Raw genomic sequence first — 24,091 nt, forward strand, 5'->3', positions numbered from 1 at the left:
AGAAAAACAGATAATGAGAGAATTAAAGGGAGATAAGACGCTTCTGAAACGAACTTCAAGTAGAGGAGGTTTAAGGAGACAGTGCTGACCTCGTACTCCAGGTCGTCCTGTCTGTCCACCTCGTGTTGACTGATGTCAAAGTAGTCCGTCGGGTCGTAGTACACATGGTCAACAGCAGGACTGTGGAAGATCAGACTATATAATTAACCACTGGAGTGACATACAGAAATGAAAAGTCTCAGAAAATCTGTGTTTGTAATTGTAAGTGTAGTGTTTTTAAAGATAATGCATACTATTTTTACAATGCATTTAAACTTTTACATTTTTCCTAAAAAATGTAGCATTGAGATTATTGTGTAAATACGTTTGTGTGTTTTTGCTGTAAAGGAGAGTGTAGTAAGACACTTTTTACTCCTATAATGAAATAAAGCACTTCCATATAATCTATAGACAAATAATCTACAAGGATTTAAACATTTGTGATTCACTGAGGTCAAAAGTTTACATACCCCTTTCAGAGTCTGCAAAATGTTAATTATTTTACCAAAATAAGGGGGGCCATATAAATCATGTTATTGATTATTTAGTACTGACCTGAATAAGATGTTTCCCATAAAAGTTGTTTGCATATATTTCATAAGAGAAAATAATAGTTGGATTTTTTTTTATGACCCCGTTTAAAAGTTTACATCCCCTTGTTCCTTAATACTGTGTTGTTACCTGAATTGCTAAGTTTGATTGCATCATATAATAATTGCTGTTAATAGTGTTCATCTTCTGTTTGATTGTCTTTAATTGATTTTTCTGTACATTTCTGTCATATGCACATTAACTGACAGTCACCACTGATAAGATACTACTAAATATTGTAGAAACTGAATTTATTGTAAAGTCGCTTTGCACTGATTTGTATCATAAAAAGCGCTATACAAATAAACTTGAATTGAATTGAAACTTGAATACAGTTGTGTTTTTTGTTTAGTTGTAGTTGTTCATGAGTCCCTTGTTTATCCTGAACAGTTAAACTGCCTGCTGTTCTCCAGAAAAACCCTTCAGGTCCCACTAATTCTTCTGTTTTCAGCATTTTTGTGTATTTGAACCCTTTCCAAGAATGAGCGTATGATTTTAAGATCAATCTTCACTGAGGACAACTGAGGGACTCAAACACAACTATTACAATCGCTCACTGATTCTCCAGAAGAAAAAAACATGCATTAAGAGCTGGGGGTGAAAACTTTTGAGTTTGAAGATCAGGGTGAATGTAACTTATCTTCTGTAGCCTCTGAAAGTAGTACTAAATATAAAAAAAAAATTATATTTAGGCAAAATAAGAAAAAAATGTACACATCTCCATTCTGTTCAAAGGTTTTTACCCTAGGCTCTAATGAATAATTAATAAATAATTAACATTTTGCATAATTTCCCTTTTCTTTCTTTTTCTTGAGCAGCAAATCAGTATATCAGAGTGATTTCTGAAGATCATGTGACACTGAAGACTGGAGGAATTATGCTGAAAATACAGCTGTGATCACAGGAATAAACTACATTTTATAGAATATTCAAATAGAAAACAGTTATTTTAAATTGCAATAATATTTCACATTATTATTATTATTATTATTATTATTATATATTTTTTTTTTAAAGAAAACTTGATGAGCATAAGAGACGTCTTTTAAAGGGGTCATATGATGCAATTAAAAATGTTCCTTTCTGTTTGGAGTGTTACAAGCTCTTGGTGCATGAAGAAGATCTGTAAAGTTGCAAAGATTAAAGATATTCTTTATCAAAGTTAAGCCACACCCCCTAAAACGCCTCATTCAAACACGCCCCCCACGTCTACATCACTATGTGGAAATATTTGTGTAACGCCTCCCAAATGTTCGCACAAATAAAGGAGGAGTGGTTTCAGTAACACAGTTAGTGTTGAAGCAGTCATGTCTGTGAGATGCTGCGTGTATCTAGACGAAAACAAAAGCACGTTATTTGGCCTTCAGAAGGTAGATGCATTTAGGAATCTTTAAGATTACTGACAACAGAACAGCAACTCATTTTACAGAGGACCGTTTCGTGAACCAGAGGAGGTAATTCTGACTTTGCTACGACAATCTGGTGCTTCTGAATCAGATACTGGAAGTATGTTTTGTTATTAGTTTAAGTATTTGCTATTGGCTAAAACTAAGGACATTATTAACTGTCTTTACATTTTTTTGAAAGATGAAGGTCATGATTATGGAAAGGGGCGTGACATTTCTGACGAATGCTTGCGGTGTTCGTCCAATCACAATGCAGTGGGTCAGTTGGCCAATCAGAGCAGACTGCGCTTAACAGAAGGAGGGACTTTGTAGAAAACAACAGGTTTGAGAGAGACGGGGCATAGAGGACCTACAATAATGTACAGTATTTGAAAAATAATGTGTTTTTTGAACACTTAAGCATGTCAGCATATTCTGCTACACCAAATACACTAAATAATGATCTTTAAAAAAGCATCATATGACCCCTTTAAAAAAAAATTAAATTTTTACCGACTCCAGACAGCTGAACAGGAGTCTTATTAGGTATTTCTGTATTATATGCATCATGTACAAAATACAAACTAAATAGCACTGTTTTTAAAAGTGATGTTTCCTAACAGTGACGACCGAAATCTGTTCTCAAAGCCGTACTCACAGCTGGCTGAAGAGGTATGGCTCTGGGATGGGCGGCAGCGGAGGGGATGGAGGTGACGCTGGTCTGTTGTGATGGACGGGTCTGCCTAATGTCACCATGTGCTGGAAGCTGATATCTGTCTGCGTCCCGCTGTCCACACAGTCAGTCATTACCGCCGTCCCTCCAGCAGCTCCAGACACAGCCGCTTTCCTCCTCGGACCCCACCTCACGCTCCTCCGGCAGCGCAGCGCATGCAGGCTCTGCTCCGGAGAGAGCCCAGTCAGGTCTCCGTTCACCTGAACAAACACACACAGGCGCTTTTAATATCTACTATTTTCCTTAATTTAACAAGCATGTAACACTGATTAAATAAACTTAATAAAACAATAAGTTGTCCAGACAATAATACTGTTACATATGAAGTTTACATCAAGTGACAATGATATCTTGCACCAATACTTAAAGAGATTCTCCATAAATTCAGCATAAATATGCATTGACTGAATGTATGTTAGTATGAGAGACATTTGTCTGACTAACAGGGAACAGCTGCTGGATGCTCATCAATGTACATAACAAAATATGATAAACACACCAATGTAACAAATGTGGTTAGTTAAAAGGATAGTTCACCTAAAAACTTGCATTTTGCATCCGCAATTTTCCAAACCCCAATGTTTTTCTTTCTTCTATGGCACACAAAAGAAGATATTACGAAGAATATCCATGTAATGAAATACAGCGATGTCCAAAACATTGGACCTCACTGATTTTGTTATTATATACAAAAATAATTATATAAAATAAATCCTCATTTCTGTTCCACTGAAGAAAGAAGTTCTTCAGCGTTTTTTTGAGGGAACTATCCCTTTCACATGAGCACTTAACACAAAAGAACATTTAAACGCATCTAAAACAGTCACTATAGGCGCAATGAACACACAACATTTACACAACACTCAAAAAACACTAAACCTTTGTTCCAACCTCCCCATTAAAAGAGCACAGCATGCCATTTATCTGCCCCCTCTGTGGGAGAAAGAGAAGGAAGAATTAAGACGAGGGGAAAAAAGCATATCCAAGGAGAAATCTGGCTCATTTAGTGCTGAGGAGACAGTCGAGAATCTGCAATAAGGGAAACTACAAACAACTCAGCAGAATAAAGTCTCATGGTGATAAATGACCACAATACTAAATATCTGCAGAGAAAAGGGTTTAATATAAGAGATGTAGTGTTGTAGAGAATCCCTATGGTATGAAAGTATTAAACACTGTTTAATTTATACAGAATCTGCATCTAAGATGTATTTATATTTAATTAACACATGTCATTGCAGCTATTTTAATGCAGTACGATTCTTGTTTACCTTTGTGATGAAGTACATTTAATTGTGTTAAATGTGCACTTGTCCTTCAGATCTTAAAAGAACATTTCTAAAAACCTCTATTTGCAGATATTTGTGCTGTCAATCGACTGATCACGACTAATCGCATCCAAAATAAAAGTTTTTGCTTACATAATATGCTAGTGTAGTGTGTTTATTTTTTATGGATATAAATACACATAAATTAAAGAGGTGGCTGATTGCGATTTCACTTTTTTTAAACATTAGTTAGTGTGTAATGATGCTGTTTGAACAAACAATATCTGCAAAGTTGCAGCGCTGAAAGTTCAATGCAAATAGAGATATCGTCTTATAAAATTCTGACAGTTTAAGGCCTAGAAAAACGGCTGGTAAGGGACTACAACAAGCTTCTTCTCGGGTCTGTTGCATCACAGACCCAGATAAACCCCGCCCCCGGGAACACACAAGAGGGCGAGGCCATGTTGTGCTGCTTTAGAGAAGAGGAAGTGAAAACTAGGGGTGCATGTAAAAATCTGTGCATATAAGAATCACGATTCTGTCTTCTAACGATTCTAAAGGATTCACAAGTTTCAAAATTGATGTTCTATAGCAGTGTTAAAGCTTTAATCAGAATAAACCGTATATTAAAAGCTAACAGAAGCAGTAGTATTTACAAACAACCATTTATCTAAAAGTATGAGACAACAACATTACATTAGGAGCCATGTTTGCACAGGTTCTGCGTGATCCTCTTCATTAATATTCTCTGCTTCTCAATCGTGCTCAAATTGATAAGCAATATAGAGGATGTCATTGTTTACAATACAACCGGAGCGCATGCTGAGCTTGAGGGGGGCAGGATGTTCAGACGCGCTCCAGGCGGTTTAGCCAATCACAACACTCTGAGCCAGCTGACCAATCCCAGCCCATCGCTTGTTTCTGAGGGAGGGGCTTCATAATAACAGGAAATTAATCAGGGCGTTTGTCAGAGAAGGGACAGATTGGTGTGGAATAAAGGTAAATTATGTGAAAAATAATGTGTTTTTAAAAAAATTAAGCATTAACACGTTAGACTGCATCGCATAAACACAATCAAGCCTAAAAAAAAACAGTAAACCACCCCTTTAACAAACAAAATGACAAATAAAGATGTATTCAAGTCTTAAAGGGTTAGTTCGCCTGAGAATTAAGATTCGTCCATTTCTACTCACCCTCAAAGCATCCTAGGTGTTTCTTCTTTCAGAATAATCTAATCGAAGTTATATTAAATATTGTTCTTGCTCTTGGGTGTTTGTTGTCAACTGTTCAGAAGACGTGAAATAAAGTGCCCTCATCTGTAATAAAACATCCCTCACATGGCTCTGGGGGGGTGAATAAAGGCCCCTGTAGCAAATCAATGCGTTTTTTGTAAGATATCAGATATCAAACATAATAAACACTTTTTTCTCACTTCTGCTGACTGTTGGGAACTGGAAGACGTGCAGACGGATGTAGTTGTAGTTCATCAGAGCTGTGTGGTTAGTGACGAGTGTGAAGAGACAACAAAAAACGCTGGTCACAAATTAGAAGCACAAAACGAGGATTTGTCAAGAAAAACATTTCGAAATAAGCCGAGACTGATTTTTCTCTGCTTAAATAAGGAAACTTTGTTTTCCCAGAGGCTCGCACACGAGCGACGCATACGTCTTCCGCTTCCAGTCAACAAAAGTGAGAAAAAAGTGTTTATTTTAAGTATTTATCTTACAAAAATGCATTGATCTGCTATATTTTTTTATACAACTTTGATTTGATTATTCTGAAAGAAGAAAGTCACATACATCTAGGATGCTTCGAGGGCGAGTAGAAGATGGACCAGTTTTCATTCTCGGGTGAACTAACCCATTAAGTTAAAAAAAAAGCATGCTCAATTTGAACTGCTTGCATTAAATAAAAATGTAAACTATTTTGACATTTTAATTTCATTACAGTTACCTGAAACCTGAAAACATTGCATTCAGTTAACATGTAAGCATATTATTTAAATGTATATAATTGCTGTTATAAGTATTTTTAAGAGCACTACTTTTTCACACGAATACCTGGATGAGAAAAGCGGGAAACACTTAAATGCTTCCTATCTTAACTTTCAGCATTATACTGTTGTGAGTTTGTGAAGAGATTACAGCGAGCATATTTCAGATCATCTTTGACCTCTGTGCCTCTCTGACCCTTCCCACAGGCTTACCAAGCCCTAGTGTTTGGATGAACCTGATCCCTAAGTTATTCCTGTGTGTTTGTGTGGAGGTATAGATGAGCCTGGTAATCCCTGCAGTGAGAGCGATTGGTAATTAGGGATTAGTGTGATAATATTCAGCAGGATTCTGATGGAAACAGCTTGAGTTTCTGGCTCAGGTCAGAGTGGGCAGCTTCATCAAAGAACACCGAGTTGCTACAACAGCCAGAAAACCCAGAGCAAAAACACTTTTCCTCCCTCGCTTTCCTCCTCCAGTGACTCCCATTTAAATTCTGCTGCTCTAAATACTGCGTCAAGTAGAAGAATTAGTATGGATGAAGTTATTCCTCACAGACGCACACACTGCATGTTTCTGAAATTGTAATGGATATTCATTAATAGGCCGGACAGAATCAGTGCTCTTTTTTAAAGGAAGTTGCCAGTTTCCATTTGTGCCTTGCAGGCTTTGCATAACCAAACAACCCCAAGCTTACTGTTACAAATCTGTTACCCTTTCAAATATATGGTAACTGAGAGATATTTAACAAAGTAAAATCACAAAATAGAGGCTGGAATACACTTCTGTCCGGATTTTTGCCCTGATTCACCGCTTCAGACTTCGAGTCCGTCCAGTCATTTGTTATGCATCTACGAGCAACAAAGCATATGTTTCTGTGTGAATTTATCGTAATCTGACTAACCTGAAAGTCTGGTAGCGTGTGATTCTCAAGTGCTGTTTAATATTACGTTTTTCTAACCTTAACATTAAGTTGGCATGATGCCTATTCAAACCCTTAAACACTTGAAGGGGTAGTTCACCAAAAAAAGAAAATTAGACCATGTTTCACTCACCCTCAAGTCATCCTGGGTGTATATGACTTTTTTCTTTCAAACGAATCCAATCGGAGGCACAGTATATTATGGATGAAAGGAAAAGTTAAATGAATATATATATAAATAATTGCATTATAAATATGCACAGTTTTCCCTTTCACCAGGACAATTTTCAACATAACTCCAATTGGATTCTTCTGAAAGAAGAAGGTCATATACACTTAGGATGCCTAGAGGGTAAGTAAAACCAAGTCTAATTTTTCTTTTTGGGTGAACTACCCCTTTAATGACAAAATTTTAATTTTAGGGTGAATTATCCCTTTAACACATATTTTGAGGAATGTTGGTGACCAAACGGTTAATGGTAGCCATTGACTTCCATAGTATGCAGAAAAAACATATAAAGTAAGTCAATGGCTACCATCAATTTTAGTTACCAGCTAAAAATATTCTAAAAATATGTTCAACAAAAGATTAAAAAAAAAAAAAAAAAAAAATTTTGTTTGAAATAACTTGAATAAGTAATGTATGTAAATAATGTACATTTTTCATTTTTGGGTGAACTATCTTTTCAATAATCGTCACTGGTCTTGTTCTACACACATTTTTTTCTTGTTGAAGACTTTAAATGTTCTTTAGATTACACAAGTTAGTGATTTTTCAGACATTACAGTCAACATAAAGTTACATTTAAGGACAAGGTGTTTTTTTTAGGATTGGGATAGTACCACCTAGTCCTAAAAGGTAACTTCATGTTGACGTTACTGTGTAAATCTGCGGCTCTTTCTACAGTATTGTATTAGCACAGACTCAAAGCGGGGCATTCGCTGAAAATGACCTTGTCTGCCGTCTGGAGATTTCTTTCCAAACCAGTCTGTCCCTCCAAAATCCATTTCAACACCATATTCCTGCTGCTCTGTTGTGCCCAAATTTGCCACACTGGGTTTGAGGATTCATCGTCCCTCAGTTTTAATAGTCTTGCTGTAAAGGCCACTTTTCTCCGTTGTCATATCATTTCCAAGGATACGACCGTCAGGGGCACTGGCTTTCATAAACGCAATCATGCACACAGTTTAACACATCTTCCCTAGTCAGAGCTATAAACACACACACACACACACACTTGGAGCGTAGCAAGGACGGACGGTTTAATTAACAGTAAGCGATGATTTATTACATAGGAGATGTCCTCATCTCCAGCACGGAGGCATAACCGCGTCCCCAGACACTAATTCAGACGGGTGTAATGCAGACTACATCTCCAGCCGCACGTCCGCTCCTGTAGCTGCAGGGTTACACGTCCAGAGACAGATAAATGAGTGCAGAGGAACAGAGCTGGGTTCAACACTCTTCAGTGTTCCTCATGAAGCTGGTGTACAGAACAGAAGGGGGACGCAAGGGGAAGTTCAAAGAAGGTGACAGACAGAGAGAGACAAAACAGGGCGAGCGCGAAGAGGGAGATACACAGAGACTGTCTCAGCGTCTACTGCATGCACCAGCAGCATTTTAACCACACAGGGGGTCTCAGGGGTCAAACTGGTTATTACATACAGCCTATGGGGATAATTAAACTGTCATTCATTTGTCTTCTTATTATTATTGACTATCATCATTTATATCTCATATATCAAAGCATTAGTATTTTACATTAAATTACTTTGTTGTAATATTAATTCCTCTTTTATTTGTTTCCCTGCAGCTTTAATGAGGGGCAACTGTTACTTTATTGTTGATGTTATTTTAATGATGTTATTTTATTAAAGAGGTTGGAATTATATGCCATGCCAAACAGGGACTTACTATAAAATTAATATTCATCATAGCTCTCTTATGGTGTGTCTAAATCAATTTTGTCATCTGTCAAAATTTGGCCAATGTTTCTTCGAGCAATGTTTGTTTATGGTATTATGGTTTATGTAATTATGACCCACTTAAGTAGGACTTAAGTGCATCTTTATATAAGATTTTATAATTATTTATATTGTCTTTGAAAGATGCTTGTGCAGAAATTGCTGAAAAACATTTGGAAACTAAAATATACTTCAATGTTGAAACTATGTATATCTATGTATATAGATATATATGTAATTACACATTTGTAATGATGATGTAATTGAGTATGTTTAAAATATATGAACTTTAATTTAATATAATTAAAAAATTACTCTCGTATGTTAGTTAACATTAAAATGAGTGTGACAGAGCATGACACGGATTATTAAAACATGATGATTTAAATTAAAACTTTTAATTTGACATTACTACAAAGTGAAGTTTATTTTTTGTCATGAAAGAATACTCTTTTAATTACACTTAAGTGATCTTGTTTCATTAACATTTCAGTAATATATTATCTGTATCAGTGTCGCAAAAAACGGGGTATTCAGTACGGTAAATGCAGTGGATAGGGGGCGCCATTTTGCCGAAATCATCATGTGAAAATCTCTTTTAATAAAACGTTATAGAGAATCAAAATCTTAGTTGTTTAAATAATGTAATGAAACATTTTTATTTAACATTTTTAGCTTTTTTAATGATTTAAAAAATGAATTTACAATAAACTAATAAAAACGCAGAACCACCATCCCTTTACGACCACAACAAACGGGAGACTTTTTCAGACGTGCATTTCAGCTTTCCTTACAGAAATATTCTGCAAATCGTAATCACAATAGGGTGCAAGATATGTAATTTTTATTTGTAATCTAATGCACAGTGCAGTTGTACTAGAAAATATGCGCTAAATTTTAGTTAATTTGTAATGTACGAAAATGAAACAATATTTAATGCTTAAATTAAAATAATTTTACATTCTGGCATTTATGTGCTGTTGACTTCCGTCCTTTTTCACATTATATGGGGATTCAAAAGATAACTTTTTTTAAATGATTTTTTATTATTTTGCTTTGTACAGAGCTCGATTTAGGTTTGACAAAATTGTTGCAATGAATCAATTCATTTTGACAACTAATATGTGAAACTTTGACCGTTTTTTTTTTTTTTTTTTTCACTGATTATATAAAATACAGTGAATTTTGACAAACTTTGAACTATCTGCATGTCTCATTCATGAGTAGGCCTGTGTAATGATGGAGAACAAGCTTTTGGGGTGTTAAGACCCAGAACCAGCTGACTGAGCAATAAATTAAAATAATAATTGTTATTAAAATAACTGGAGGTAATACAAAAATGATCATATCCACTCACTATTAACTGGTCTAATTCACAACATATGTACAAATTAACTGTATTGAGTTGTGTTTTGGGCACTAAAACAGTCCAGTAGTCAAATACATTTCTATGTAGAAATACTGATGATTCCTGTGCCACCACAGACTGGTCGCTGGCTCCACCACTGACTAAAGAGGGCAAACATCAGTTCATTTCTGAGTATGTTTGTCAATGGGCATTTGATTTACATTTGAGAGAAATTTACAAGATTATAAACAAGGGTACAAATAGCCACCTTTTACTGAAAATTGTGGTTTTAGCTCAGAATAAATAGACCCGATGAGTTGAAAACTCTTGCTATTTCATACTTAAATACAAAATAATGCTGAGTTTTGACAAAAAGGAGATTTTTAAATTTTTACATTTAAATTTAAATTTTATATTGTCTAAATATAAATCCATTAGCAAAACATGAAAAGAGCTATATTACACAGTGAATTCAATAAATAATCCTCTGCAGTCATCATTTGATTTTCTACCAGATGATATCTTGGCAGAAATCTTTAATTTAGCATGGCAAATTGTCCCACACTGATCTTGCATACCCCTTGGCAAATATGCAGTTGCGCCCCTGATCTGTATACAGGTTTTTCTTTAAATATACTTTTATGATTACAAGTACCATTGCATATCCAATACATTTAAGTGCACATATTTTTTCAAATGGGAAAATATACAGAACACCCAAATATCAGATGAAATAAGTAGTGCCAAATTGTGTATTCTGGGATTAACTTCTCCACAATGAATATATACAGTGCTTATTGTTTTGCCAAAACAAGGTGTAATTATGCTGCCTTTGCATCAGAAGCCAATGCTACTCATTGAGGCAGCTCACTGTGCTCAGTAACAGAGTGAAATAATGGGGAGACGGAGGCTGAAGTAGATCATGTGATGAGTAATAACAGTGAGATGGCTGAGTTGCCTCTTATCTTGTTCCATCCTGCATTCGGATGGGTTTTAGCAATAGTCTTGGGTGCAGATTGCCCCTGGTGTGTGTCTCCAGGAGCACAGCGGTACAAGGAGACAGATTTGTCATTTTCATGCAGATATTGGCTGCACCCTTCAGAGCGATCTACACCGTTACCTGCAAAACACAATCAAATGAACCTTCTCCCTTTGCCAGACACATACAGTACATCCCTACTCTACACCAAATAACACAGAAAAACTCAAACAAATACTACTATTTATCGACTGATTGATTGATTGTAAAAAAGAAAAAGAAGAGATATCTTAACATTTATATGTGTAGACTACTGTAATACACTATTGTGATTTTATGCCTTTTTTCCAGTGCAAAATTAGTTCACTTGTGTTGTCATTTTGTGTAGACGCAAGTTGCAATATTACAGTAAGATTACATTGCATTAAGAATAGTCAAGATGCATCATTAGTGTGCTGTTTTGCAGTGTTTATGATATTTTAATCAAGAGTATGTTTTTACTGAAATAGTGTTACAATCTCTCATTTTGATTCTCATTTGTCAAAAAAAAAAAAAAAAGTTTACTGTTGTTGTGTCAAACAGACAGCGGCCTTCTTGGTAATGCCCAGCGGAAACTATATTTAAGATGGTTTGCCAGGTTTACGCTGTTCAATGCAATCTGAATATTTTCATAGTTTCTTTAACTTAATTCAGTTATAATGCATATGCTAATTGTTCAAGAAAAGTATCCTTTCAGTAATAGCTATAAATGTTTCAATTCTTATCACGAGTTTTTAAATTGAAATCGAGTTTACATTCAAACAGTAATTCATCTACACTGAACAGAAAGCGAATCCCTGAAAATGCATCGTTTGTGTTACTCCATTCTATAATGCTCCAGAGGACCATATTTCAAAACAAATGCCATATAGTACATCTTTAAAGTATCTTCAAACTAAAATAATTAGTTAATGTAGGCAACAACATTAATGTGCATCGCTCAAATGCTCCGGATGTGAGATATTTGAAATATACTTTTGTTTTTTTAAAGTTGAAAGGCGTAACTTCCTTTCTTACAGCTGCCATATCGAGCAACATTTTGGATTAAACTTGTGTTGTGTGCAACAGAGGGTTTCTAAGAGGGTTTATTTAGCATCTAATGGTACCTCGTGTGTGTTACTATGGCATACTGACACCTGTTTTGTGGAGCACAGCACACCCAGCATCTGAGAGTGTGCAGGCGGTGAGAAGCATACTAATGCACTGCTCGCTCTCATGGGACTCCCGTCTGACAGCGGCTCAGAGTAAACGCTCTCTAGATACAAGCGCTCAGAGCTGGGCACAACAGTACATTCTCACATGCACCTTTAAAGACTTCTGTTGAATTATTAAACCTGCGACTGCAGTCAGAGAAAGTACTAGAGCACTTGTTAGTTTCCATTCTGTAGAATTCGTCCCAAATCATCTGCATATCCTGACAGTTTACAGATAGCAGGACATTAAAAATACATGCATGCTTTCAGTCCTTTTATTTACTTCCATTCTAATGGAGAAAGCAGCTGGTAAACTATTTGAGATTAATGATTTAATGCTCTCATTTTTTGAATACCCGTGCAGCATGTACTTGAAAGCTGTGGCTGTTTTGTATGTAAGAATTAACTATGCAGAACTCATATCATACCCTGCAGACAGTTTGTCAAGGGAATAGATATCTGCTGAAGTGCCATGAAGCGGAGCAATCCTTTCCTACTGTGGGCCTGCTGCTATGGATTTATTCAAATGAAATACAAAGTTATGTTCGAAAGCCTCTTGAAAAACAAACCAATTGGATGATTTTACAGCAGGCATTGTTTGTCCAATCAGCTTTTGTTTGAACGAACAGAGATTCACGGTCTCTCGGCACATGAGGGAGTCTAAACATTCTCAGTATTACTTTCTCTTTGATATCTAAAACATTACTTTGTTTGAAAACCAAATGAGCTTTGGTACTCTATACACGCTGTATGTAGAAACCATCTTAACGGTCACTGATGAGTATCAGACAAATATAGGGGCCTGACTAAATGGTAACCTTCATTGTGGGACGTCTCTTGAGATTCTCATGTGACTGTTTATTTGGAGTGTTGCAGAAACCTAACCCTAACTTTGTTGGCAGCAAATATGAGTTGTATAATTTAGCAATAGCAAATATGATCTTGATAACTGCGCTCCCGGGAGATTTAAACTAAATAGTTGATTCCAATAGTGTTTGGCAATCTACTGGTGGCTTATCGGAAGCAATGCATTTTTGCTAAATTCAAGAAATAGTGGCAAATAATATTTCCATAGTGGCAGGAAAACACCAACAACTTTTATTGTTTTTTTTTTTTTTTGGATAAGTAAAGGTCCGCAAGCCAGGATTCAAACTCTGGAGGCCCAATGTGCAATGACATTACATGTCGGCATGCTTCCCATGAGTCTACTGGAACCAGTACAGACTTTCATTGTTGTTCTCTAAAATGATTATGATTACAGGAGCACATAATTGATTACTATAGGGGTCATATGAGGCAAATTCAGTTTTTCCTTTATCTTTGGAGTGTTACAAGCTCTTTGTGGATGAAGTAGACCTGTAAAGTTGCAAAGACTAAAGTCTTAAATCCAAAGAGATATTCTTTATCAAAGTTAAGCCCCCCTAAAACGCCTTGTTTAAACATGCCCCTCATGTCTACATCACTGTGTGGAAATATCTGTGTAATGCTCCCAAATGTTCATGTTCACAAATAAAGACAGTCAGTGTTGATGTCAGGGAGATGCTGTGTGTATCTAGGAAAAAGAAAAAGCACGTTATTTGGCCTTCAGAAAGTAGATGCATTTAGGAATCTTTAAGATTACTCACAACAGAACTGCAATGCATTTAATGGACGACCGTTTGTGAATCTAGGAGAGGAGGTCATTCTGACTTTGCTACGACAATCTGGTGTTTCTGAATCAGCTACTGGAAGTATGTTTTGTCATTAGTTTAAGAATTTGCTATTGACTGTTCAAATGCAGAGTTTTAAGCATTGTGTGTGTGTGTGTGTGTGTGTGTGTGTGAGAGAGAGAGAGATGGTCACACAGTGGAGTCAGCTGTCTTAACCGTCGGTGTCTTGTGTACTTCAAACACACATGAGCTTCATCACTGCGTCTGTCACGTGACTCTGTTCCTCTTTCAGCTTATGATGGCAAAAATAAAGACATTATTAACTGTTGTTACATTAATTTTGAAAGATGAAGGTCATGATTATGGAAAGGGGCGTGACATTTCCAATGAGTGTTTGCAGTGTTTGTCCAATCACAATGCACTGGATGAGTTGGCCAATCAGAGCAGACTGCGCTTAACAGAAGGAGGGACTTTGTAGAAAACGACGCGTTTGAGAGAGACGGGGCATAGAGGACCTACAATAATGTAAAGTATTTGAAAAATAATGTGTTTTTTTAACATTGAAACATGTCACAATATCCTGTTACACCAAATACACATCATATGACCCCTTTAAAGACTCATATTCACATAGTTCCTTGCACAACACATTGATATGACCTCAAAACACTTTAAACATACAGCATTAATTGTAAACTAATACATTTTGACATTTCATTGTATAATGACCTCCGTATGTATGGCTTTTCTGACGTAGTAAAATTGCTTGGCAGCGCACCTGGTTCAGGTGGATGTAGAGCACTGGGGTACCAATTCATTAAAATAGAAGGAACGACACTCAATAAACAGCTCAAAGACTTAAATAGCATGGTTGCTGCCGGAAATGCTTTTCCTTAATCTCCAGATTGCTTTTGTTAACATTATTGTTTAGGTTTTGGGTAGAGTTTAGTGTGGGTTGTACATTGTTTTTAAGCATAATAAAGAATAGTGCCACTCATCAGACATTTTATTTCCTAACTCGTGCAATACGTACAACGGCCAATGTCAAATATTTAAAACTGAATGTCCTATTAGCACCAAACACTTGACATTTCATTTGGAAAATGCTGTTAAAAAATGCAATGCACAATCAATTTGCACAAATTTTGCAACAGTTTTCAATAGGTCTGGGTTTGTTTTTGCCTTAAGTTATTTTTTCTTTAACTAACAATGTGATTCTGTTGTACGAATAAACTCTTATTGAATTAATATATTTACAGTGATATTCATGCGCACCCACCTTATTGAATTATTTTCTCTCTGTTTTGGAGAAGGGCTATTATCATGAGCAGGTTCATAATTTATCACACATAGATAATCTGTATTGCAGTCCTTTGACTTGACCTCTGACCCTTTCATTTATCCTGCACATACCCTTATGTCTGATATACCTGTTGGTGCGCATACTGATGAGGTGAAGGATGAACTCACTGTTGACACTCATTTCCATATTGAGTAGATCTTGATCCCTCCCCTGACGATTAATTCCACTGGGATTAATTAGACACACATAGTGCTGAACCCTCATTAACATGCTCCTGTGATATAATCTGCTACAAATGTGCCGTCTGCACATGGGTCTGTGTGTGTTCAGAGGTCTGGGAGATCCCTTACACCTAAATTATGCAAAAGGATGAAACAGCTTCAAGTTGACTTTTACATTTTCTGAGGAAGATATGAGTGGAACAGAAATCACACCACATTTATAGGGTGTTGTGGATGATTGCTATACAGTGTTAAGAACTACTGATGGTTTTAGCATGTTTCTCTGCTTTTGCTTGGAGCTTAGTGGCCTAATCAAAAGAGCCAATATTCTGAAATGCCTTTCTATGTCATTTTGTTGTTTTATCAGTTGCCGGGCTGAAACACTATGGTAAATGTAGTTTTTTACTTGCACACTATAGTATGCACATAGTGTGCAAAGTAAATTTCCCTTAACAGTAGCCATATAATGTTCAAGTGGACTCAGATTTTTTGTGGATGCCTAACTTGTGCATGCATCTTGATATTTCAGTCAAAAAATAAATTTATAAGTAAAAAATAAAAGCATTGATCTGCTCAAGACCACAACTGCACAATTGATGCAAAAGTTGATGAGCGCTTGTTTAAGGAGTTCAGAGATACACGCAAACTTAGTTTAAACAAGTACATAGACATTTTAATTGCTTATAACTTCTGGAGAGAAATAGTGCAGACACTCGACAAGGATGACATTTTCTAGTGGACATTTGTCGAGCGGCTGTGTTTGCACACACTATCAGATGGAATGTACTTTAAAAGGCGTTTTAAAGTATACTCCATTTGACTGCACCCATACGCCCATACACATGTCAGAATGGACCTGTACTTAAGTTTGATTAAGTCTTAATGATCGCTTAGACAAATAATGTTACATCTCTCCATAGAAGCTGTGTGATTGGAGGTTTTATTGAAAGTGTAATACTTAGGTTAAAGGTCTGATATACTTCAAGCTATTTGAAGAAAGACAAGCTCGCCTGCACAAACCTCCCAGAAGCAAAGTCAAAGAATTAAATAGTGAGAAAATAGTGAAGTTTGTTTGGATTTTGTTTTAGTTTTTAAAACAGCTTTCCAAAGCAAACTTCCTGGAAAAGTTCTCCCTGGCTGAAAAACACATTTGTACTACCATAGGTCCGTGTCGATTATGCAGTAGACAGGTGTGGCTCTGGGGCTCTGCCTTCGATGAGCAGCTCTTTTCCAGTTAATTGAAAGTAACAGTTTTTTTTTTTTTCAAGTGTAATACAAACTGGACCTTAATAGAGTGCCGAATTGCAGATCTGGTGCAAACTTGTCCGCATTTCTATGATCTGCTGCTTTCTTAACTGCTGCTTTCTCACCACTGTCATTTTTGTAATGTTTATTTCATTATTAAAATATTTATTTACTCATCGAAATACCACTCTCAGCATTGTGGGAATCATCAGGATGTTTGCTAACAGAAACCTTTCCTCTGGTATTTCAAACTTTCTTTTACCTCTGAGCAAAGAACAAAAATCGAATTCACCTTGAGAATATCAGAGCCTTTAAAGGTGTTTGTTCAAACTACTAACTCTCAGCATGAGCAATATTAAGTTTGTTGCTTGATTAAGCAAACAGCATTAAATTAGCACGACCCAATTAACACCTGCTGGTAGATACCATGACCACTCTAGTTTTGAAAAGCATCAAGCAAAAAGCATTATTTTTTTTTTTTTTTAACAATATAATGTTTCATCATAGTATGGATTTTCTCTGGCTCTAGAATCATTATTCACACGGCATTTACAGATTAGGTAGTTTTTGTCCAGTGATGGGTAAATACAGCAGATTTAGGTCCTGCAACGGGTCAGCAGCTGCCCCTGAGAAGAATGGGAATGCTAATGGGTAGCTTTCTGCTGCTGTTCTACACTTCATCGAGCACCTCTAACTAGAGGTGAACATCTTGCTAATAAAATATTCATGTAACTTTAAAGAACCCCTGCCTGATAGGCCTAGTAAGACAGAAGATGAGAGGATACGTCTGGCATGACGAGACAGACAGACAGAAAGGGTGTGGCCGAGTCGAGGTGTGGTGCTGTGTGTGTGTTACAGTAAATAGAGACAGAGTGATTCTTTGATCACTTATTTGTGTCATATGTTCATTAATACTAATGCAACTATTCAAAAACCAGTGTAAGACGACTCATTCTGCTTGCTTAATGAGTCTGGTTGCCATAGTTACAGCATCCCATTGCAATGCAGCACAGAGAGAGAGAGAGAGAGAGAGAGAGAGAGAGAGAGAGAGAGAGAGAGAGGAAGGGGCGCTCAGAATGATTGATGGGGTGCTGGATAGCGCTAGTGTGCTGGGCAGATTGATGGTGTTTATTCTGCGGTTGGTTTTGCCAGTGGAAAGGAAGCTACACATGTGCCTCAGTGTATTGAAGCACTGAACACCCACATCAGATAAACACACTCTCCTGCTTTGAGAGGATTTGTGCCTGGATCTTTTCTCTGATGTCTCTGGTGCTCATTTCCATGTTATCATGTCTGCAATGTGGAAATGCCTTTGTGGAACATATTGGAAATACAGCAAGGTCACGTTTAGAGAATCGAAATGGATTTTGCAAGATGGCCCCAAGATATAATTTGTATTTAGAGTAAAAAAAATAAATAAATTAAATAGTCCATAATTATTTGGTCTCTTAAAAAAAATAATTCAACCAGAATTGAATATTCTGTCATCATTTAATAATTTAATTCAAACCTGTTTTATTTTTTTTAGTAAGAGGTTTTTAAGAATGTCCATGCTGCTCCTTCCCAAACAGTTAAAGCATAATGGAGATCAGTGATTATTAGGATCCAAAAATTACATAGAACCCATAAATGCATCATAAAAGTGTGCTCCATATGATGTGTGTTAGTCATCAAAAGTGCATAGAAAAGGTTCAATATTTTGTCCTTATATTTACACACATTCCTACATATAAGTAGAAGTTGGGAGATCACACACTTTGCATGAAACTGTTCGTAAGCACTTATTACGCACACATCTGTGCATAAATGAGGGCCCTGGTCTTCTGAAGCCCCATGTGACAGATCTAACAGAGAAAGAGATGAAAATGGTCATAGATCTTAAATCATATTGGTGCACATTGGCATAAAACCAAAAGTAAATTAAAGTGTACTCTTTTTCTCAGTCAAAACTACAGTATTATTTAACTAAAGTGTACAGAATCCAAGCCATTTGAGGCAGCCTGTACGTCTTTATTAATTTATATACTTGTGCATTTGTTTTTGTTTTTCGGGGACTTGACAGTCCTTGGAGTCTTAATGTCTTTAAAAGGCACTGTGAACATTCTTAAAAACTTCTATTGTGTTCCAGTAAAGAAGTGGCATGGGTTTAGGATGACATGAGGGTGAGCAAATGATGACACTTTTCATATTTCTTCAACTCCTGTGTAATATCAAGAATAAATAAATTGTCATCTTTGAGAATAGAATAAATCACACTCAAACAAGAATACACAAATGGGAAAGGGTGGCTGGGCGTACAGTTTTTAGTCTCGTGCTATCACCTTCTCAAAGAGCTGTCGTATTCCTCAGATGAAATGATCATCAGTGACAGCAGAAACTGGTTCAATGAGCTTCAGTTAACCACAGGGTAATATTGGTGTGTAAACCGAGACATATGCACATTAGAGAGCTTCACCAACCAGCGTCAGCGCATTTCTTTACAAATTTTGTAAAATTAATAGCAATGTTTCATCTTCTCTGACACTAATTAACTTCCCCTAAAAAGTGATTGGATTACTTTTCAAAAGTTAGAGATTTGTAGGATTTTAGTCACACCAAGGCTGTGCATATATTTGTTTAAAAATCCAGTAAAAAAACAACAACAAAAAACTAAATGAATACAATTTAACATAACTGATTTCTAGTTTATTATAATGTAAATCATTTTCAGCATCACTCCTCCAGTCTTCAGTGTCACATGATCCTTCAGAAATCATTCTGATATGCTGATTTGCAGCTCAAGAAACATGTATTATTGTATCAGTGTTAACAACATATTTTTGTGGAATCGGATATATTTAAAAAAAAAAAGTCCAAAAGAATCACATTAATATCATTCTAAAATATGAATACAATCTTAACTGAATTTTGTGCAATTTAATGAATCCTTGCTGAATTAAAGTATCTCATATATTAAATCTCACTGTCCTCATTTATCGGTAGTGTAATTATATGAGGGAAATGACCAACCCCAGGCCAAACGCTTTCATCAAGGTAAGCTTGTTTAATACTGCACACAACAGACCACAAAAGCAAAAAAAACGGCCAAACAAAATAAATAAAGGTAAGTGACTTAACTAACATTAGCTTGGTTGAGGTAAAAGATCACAGGGCATAATGGATCAAATCATTATGGTTCCTGTTCCACTCCACATGTACAGCACAACTCAGTTTCTGTAATTGGATGGATTAAAGAGAATAAAATCTCCTAATTAAGCTTAATTAGCAAGATCTTTCAGCAATGTGGACCCCAGGAACGTCAAAGACACTGAACACAGCAATAGACTTGGATGGAATGATTTGTTGTGAACTGCTTGGATGGTTTTATTTCTGAGAATATGAATCATCTCTCTCTCTCTCTCTCTCTCTCTCTCTCTCTGTGTGTGTGTGTGAGTGTGTGCATGTTAAATAATTTTTATAGTTCATAAACAGATGCACTAAATTAAAAATGATCTTTTTTTTTTCCTCTGCTACAAATTGCATTTAATTTAGCTTTTGCACACTAAAACTTAACATTAACACTATTCATAATTTAACTAAAATCAGAAATGCCATTGTATGTAATACTTTTTTTATGCATACTGCTGCCCTAAATAGTGTCACAACTATTTTTTGCTGTCTTGCAAGCACTGGTATTTCATTCATTAACTGAATTAATCTCGCCTGCCATGCAGTTACTGTACATCTCTTCTGAATTTTGGGAGTTGTGGAGACACTGAGAGTTGACAGTGTGACATTTGATCATGTCTCATTTCTATGACAAGTAATAAGTCTAACAAATGATAGATCTGGAAATTGTAGTTAGATGAAACTGAGATTGAACTCGACAGAGACTGTGAGAGTTACAGTCAGGCACTGCTCTGGACGGCCCCACCGGGTCCTGAGGAACCACTAAGGTCCACCAATTCATCCCTGCTCTGTGATGCGTAGAAATCAATTACTGTCGTCATATAAGGGCAAACAGCTGAAGAAAAAAAGCTATCTATCCATCCTTCACCTCTCTATCCTACAGCTCACCTTTTTATCGCTCCCCTCTCCATCCGATTCCAGCAGTAATGGAGTCCAAACAGCTCTTTGCTGTAATGCATTCCTCTCATTCTTCCTATCCTGTCATCATCCTCACGCCTCACACACTCATTCTGTTTTTAGGGGTCACTGGTTTAAGCAGAAGCCTGAATAGTAAGTGACGTTGAATATGTGTCATTTGCTGCACTTTTTAAAGTTCACTATCTATTTTCTAAAAACATGTTATCTCACAACCAATTCGTACGTATGAATTCGTACAGCCTCACTCTCCTCTAGATTTGTCTATACCCCAGTGAAGGGGAGGTTTAGTGGTGGGGTTAGGCATAGGTCATCCGTGCAATTTCATACTATTGTGCAACTCGTAAAATAAAATTTTACGAATTTGTATGAGTGAGGTCGTACAAATTAGCCACCTCATAAAATATGTATGAATTGCCATGAGATTGGGCTGGTTATTATCTTATTGTGAGCAGTTCATCCATCTATAAGTTTCTTTGTCTTTTTCTTTTGTAAATCGATATGTGAGCTTCTCTCTGGTAAAGTATACATGACATCTCCAATCAATTAATCCACTTAAACCAAACACCCACTTCTCACAACTGGCAGCAAGCTCACGATTAGATTTAACACCATCCAATCACCATCCAATCAACAATTTTATTATTATTTACCATAATACATTTCACTTGAATACACAGCACAACTAACTGCACCAAAGATGTGAAGAATTGACGCTGAAAAAGCGTGGACACAGTCATTTTTGCATCTGACTTTAATGAATTTGCTTTTATAGGAGTATCCCTTTCAAACGCAAAATGTATGGTAGGAGAGTATTTAAATAAATCACACAACACAGGTTATTAATATTTGCGCTAGTCAAATGACTGTTATTTGCGCAATTATTTAACGGCATAAAAAGCATTGATTAAACTATTTTGCGCTTGAATGGCTGTATTTGTTGTAGCTAGGAGGAGGCACCACAGAGAGGATTTATTTTCTATATGTATTAATTTATTTAGAGTGTCAGAAGAATAGATTATCTGAATCTGAACATATCCTTACGCTTATTCGTTCTGTGCTCAGTAGATTGCGTTGGTCATTATGGAAATGCGGTGTCGCGTCGGTTCTGTTTTGGAATTGCGCTCTTACGCTAATTTGCCCTGTTTAGTAAATCTGACCCAATGTATTAAAAACATGTATTTAAGAGTGATTTAGAGTCATTTTAAGGACTGATGAAATCCCACTAGTAACGTATTTGCAGATAGGAAGTAAATTTTCAGATTTATATTAATAATAATTTTTTAGATTTATTTATTCCACTTCAAATTATTTGATACAATATACTTATTGCTAGAGTTGTTCCGATTCCGATACTAGTATCGGAAATATCTCCGATACCACAACAAATTCTGGCATCGGCATCGGCGAGTACATGAACCCATATACCGATCCGATACCATTTTCTTAAAAAAGACCTAGTTATGACCGCAAGCTTTGCCTAACCGCTGCACGGTTCTTCTTCGCTGCTCAAAATGCATTGAAAACACAGGAAGTTGTGCTGTGTTGCCACAAGCAACCCCTGTTTAGAGCAGCGAAGAAGAAATGAAAACGCGTTAGCAGCCCTTATCTATATATGACTGGATCACTCATCACATTCTAAACTGCCAAAAGACAGTGAAGCCGCTACTATATTATAGATCAGTGGTTAGCAGTATGTCTCTGTAGTACCGGTAGTTACAGACTCTCGAGTATATTCAGTACCGGCAACTGCGTTCAGTCGCTTCCGTGTAAGTCAAAACGCAGGGCTCCAGACAGTAGCCGAATATATACTAGTGTCTGTGAATATTAAACTGCAAAATACTATTTAAATATTACTCCCGCAAAATCTACATCTCTGTGGGTGACTGGCACAGATGCGCGAGAGCTCGCTGTTTTGTAGTCTCTGCTGTGTGTCATGAGGACAGGAACGCATAAACCATCACTTCATGAGAATTTACCGTTTCATTTGAGAATACTGTCATATCATAAACACAGACACTCAAAGATCTTCATGGCAGCCCATTAAAATAAATGTTTGGTTTACATGAGTAAATTGACAATATATAAAGCTACTGTTGTAGCCTACAGTAATAATAATACATCTCTATAATAATAATAATTATGCCTAGATGGTTGCTTGTTTTTTACTTGTTTTTTACTTGTTAGAGATTATCTGATTAATAGATCTTTTTTTATATTCCTAGACTTATTTGTTGCAGTTTTTTTATACAGTTATATTGTAAAACTTAAATACCTTTTTTAGTTTGCGGTGTTAGATTTTTGGCTGCATTTGAAGTTCTTTTTTGCATAAGAAAATAAATAATACTGTCAAATTCATGTTAGATAATAAAAATACTGTAATAAATACAGTAGTTCACCATGTATTTGTTCATGTTTTATTGAGGGATCTGTCTGAAGCACACCATAAAAAAATTCTAGCAATTTACACAGGGCTAGTAGTATATACAGCTGTATATACAGATATACACCCAGGTATCGGATCAGTACTCGGTATCGGCCGATACCCTGAGCCCAGGTATCGGAATCGGTATCGGGAAGAGAAAAAGGGTATCGGAACATCTCTACTTATTGCGTACATTGCATGTTTTACTTTGTACTTGTATGTATTTAATTTTGTAATACATTTACGTAATTTTATCTATAACTTCATTGTTTACCCTACCACTACCCCTTAACCCATCCACTAACCTGGCCCTAACCTTACCCGTATCCCACCTCAACAGCAGCAAAAGAGTTTGCAATATAACATGAACACACTACGTACAGTGTACCTAACATTTATTTATTAATTTAGTTAATGCAAGAACATAGTAGTAAAAGTTTGTTTTTTCTTCTGTGGATTCATTTGTAGGTATGAGGGTTTTTCTTTTTTCTTTTTTTTGTACCACAAGACAAATGAGCACAACTATGCAGTAGGGTCAATTTAGATTTTATGTGGATATTAAAATTGGTCACTTGCCACCAGCAAAATGTATTTTTTTTTTTTTTTTTTTTTTTGTCTGTGTATTGAATGTGATTAGGGAGAAAAACTCTATTCAGACGGGGCCAGTTTCCCCAGTGAAGGTCAGGTAAATTTGTCTCTCGCAAATGCAATT

The 24,091-nt window shown here is 36.2% G+C and overlaps 1 protein-coding gene across 3 annotated transcripts in view; it reads right to left on the minus strand.

The window, feature by feature from the left end:
• LOC113040909 (PDZ domain-containing protein 4) overlaps positions 1-24,091 on the minus strand; it is a 38,361-nt gene that overhangs the window by 8,528 nt on the left and 5,742 nt on the right. The window contains exons 2-4 of one of the 3 annotated variants that reach the window (XM_026199108.1): positions 3,640-3,681; positions 2,674-2,948; positions 90-180 (exon numbers count right to left, since the gene is read on the minus strand). In XM_026199108.1, coding sequence (XP_026054893.1) covers positions 90-180; positions 2,674-2,948; positions 3,640-3,681 — 408 coding nt within the window. Of the gene's footprint in view, positions 1-89; positions 181-2,673; positions 2,949-3,627; positions 3,682-24,091 lie in introns of all 3 variants that reach the window. The other 2 variants (XM_026199107.1, XM_026199109.1) reach the window with 2 other exon arrangements.

The sequence above is a fragment of the Carassius auratus genome, chromosome 23, assembly GCF_003368295.1.
Source record: "Carassius auratus strain Wakin chromosome 23, ASM336829v1, whole genome shotgun sequence".
Lineage (NCBI taxonomy): Eukaryota > Metazoa > Chordata > Actinopteri > Cypriniformes > Cyprinidae > Carassius > Carassius auratus.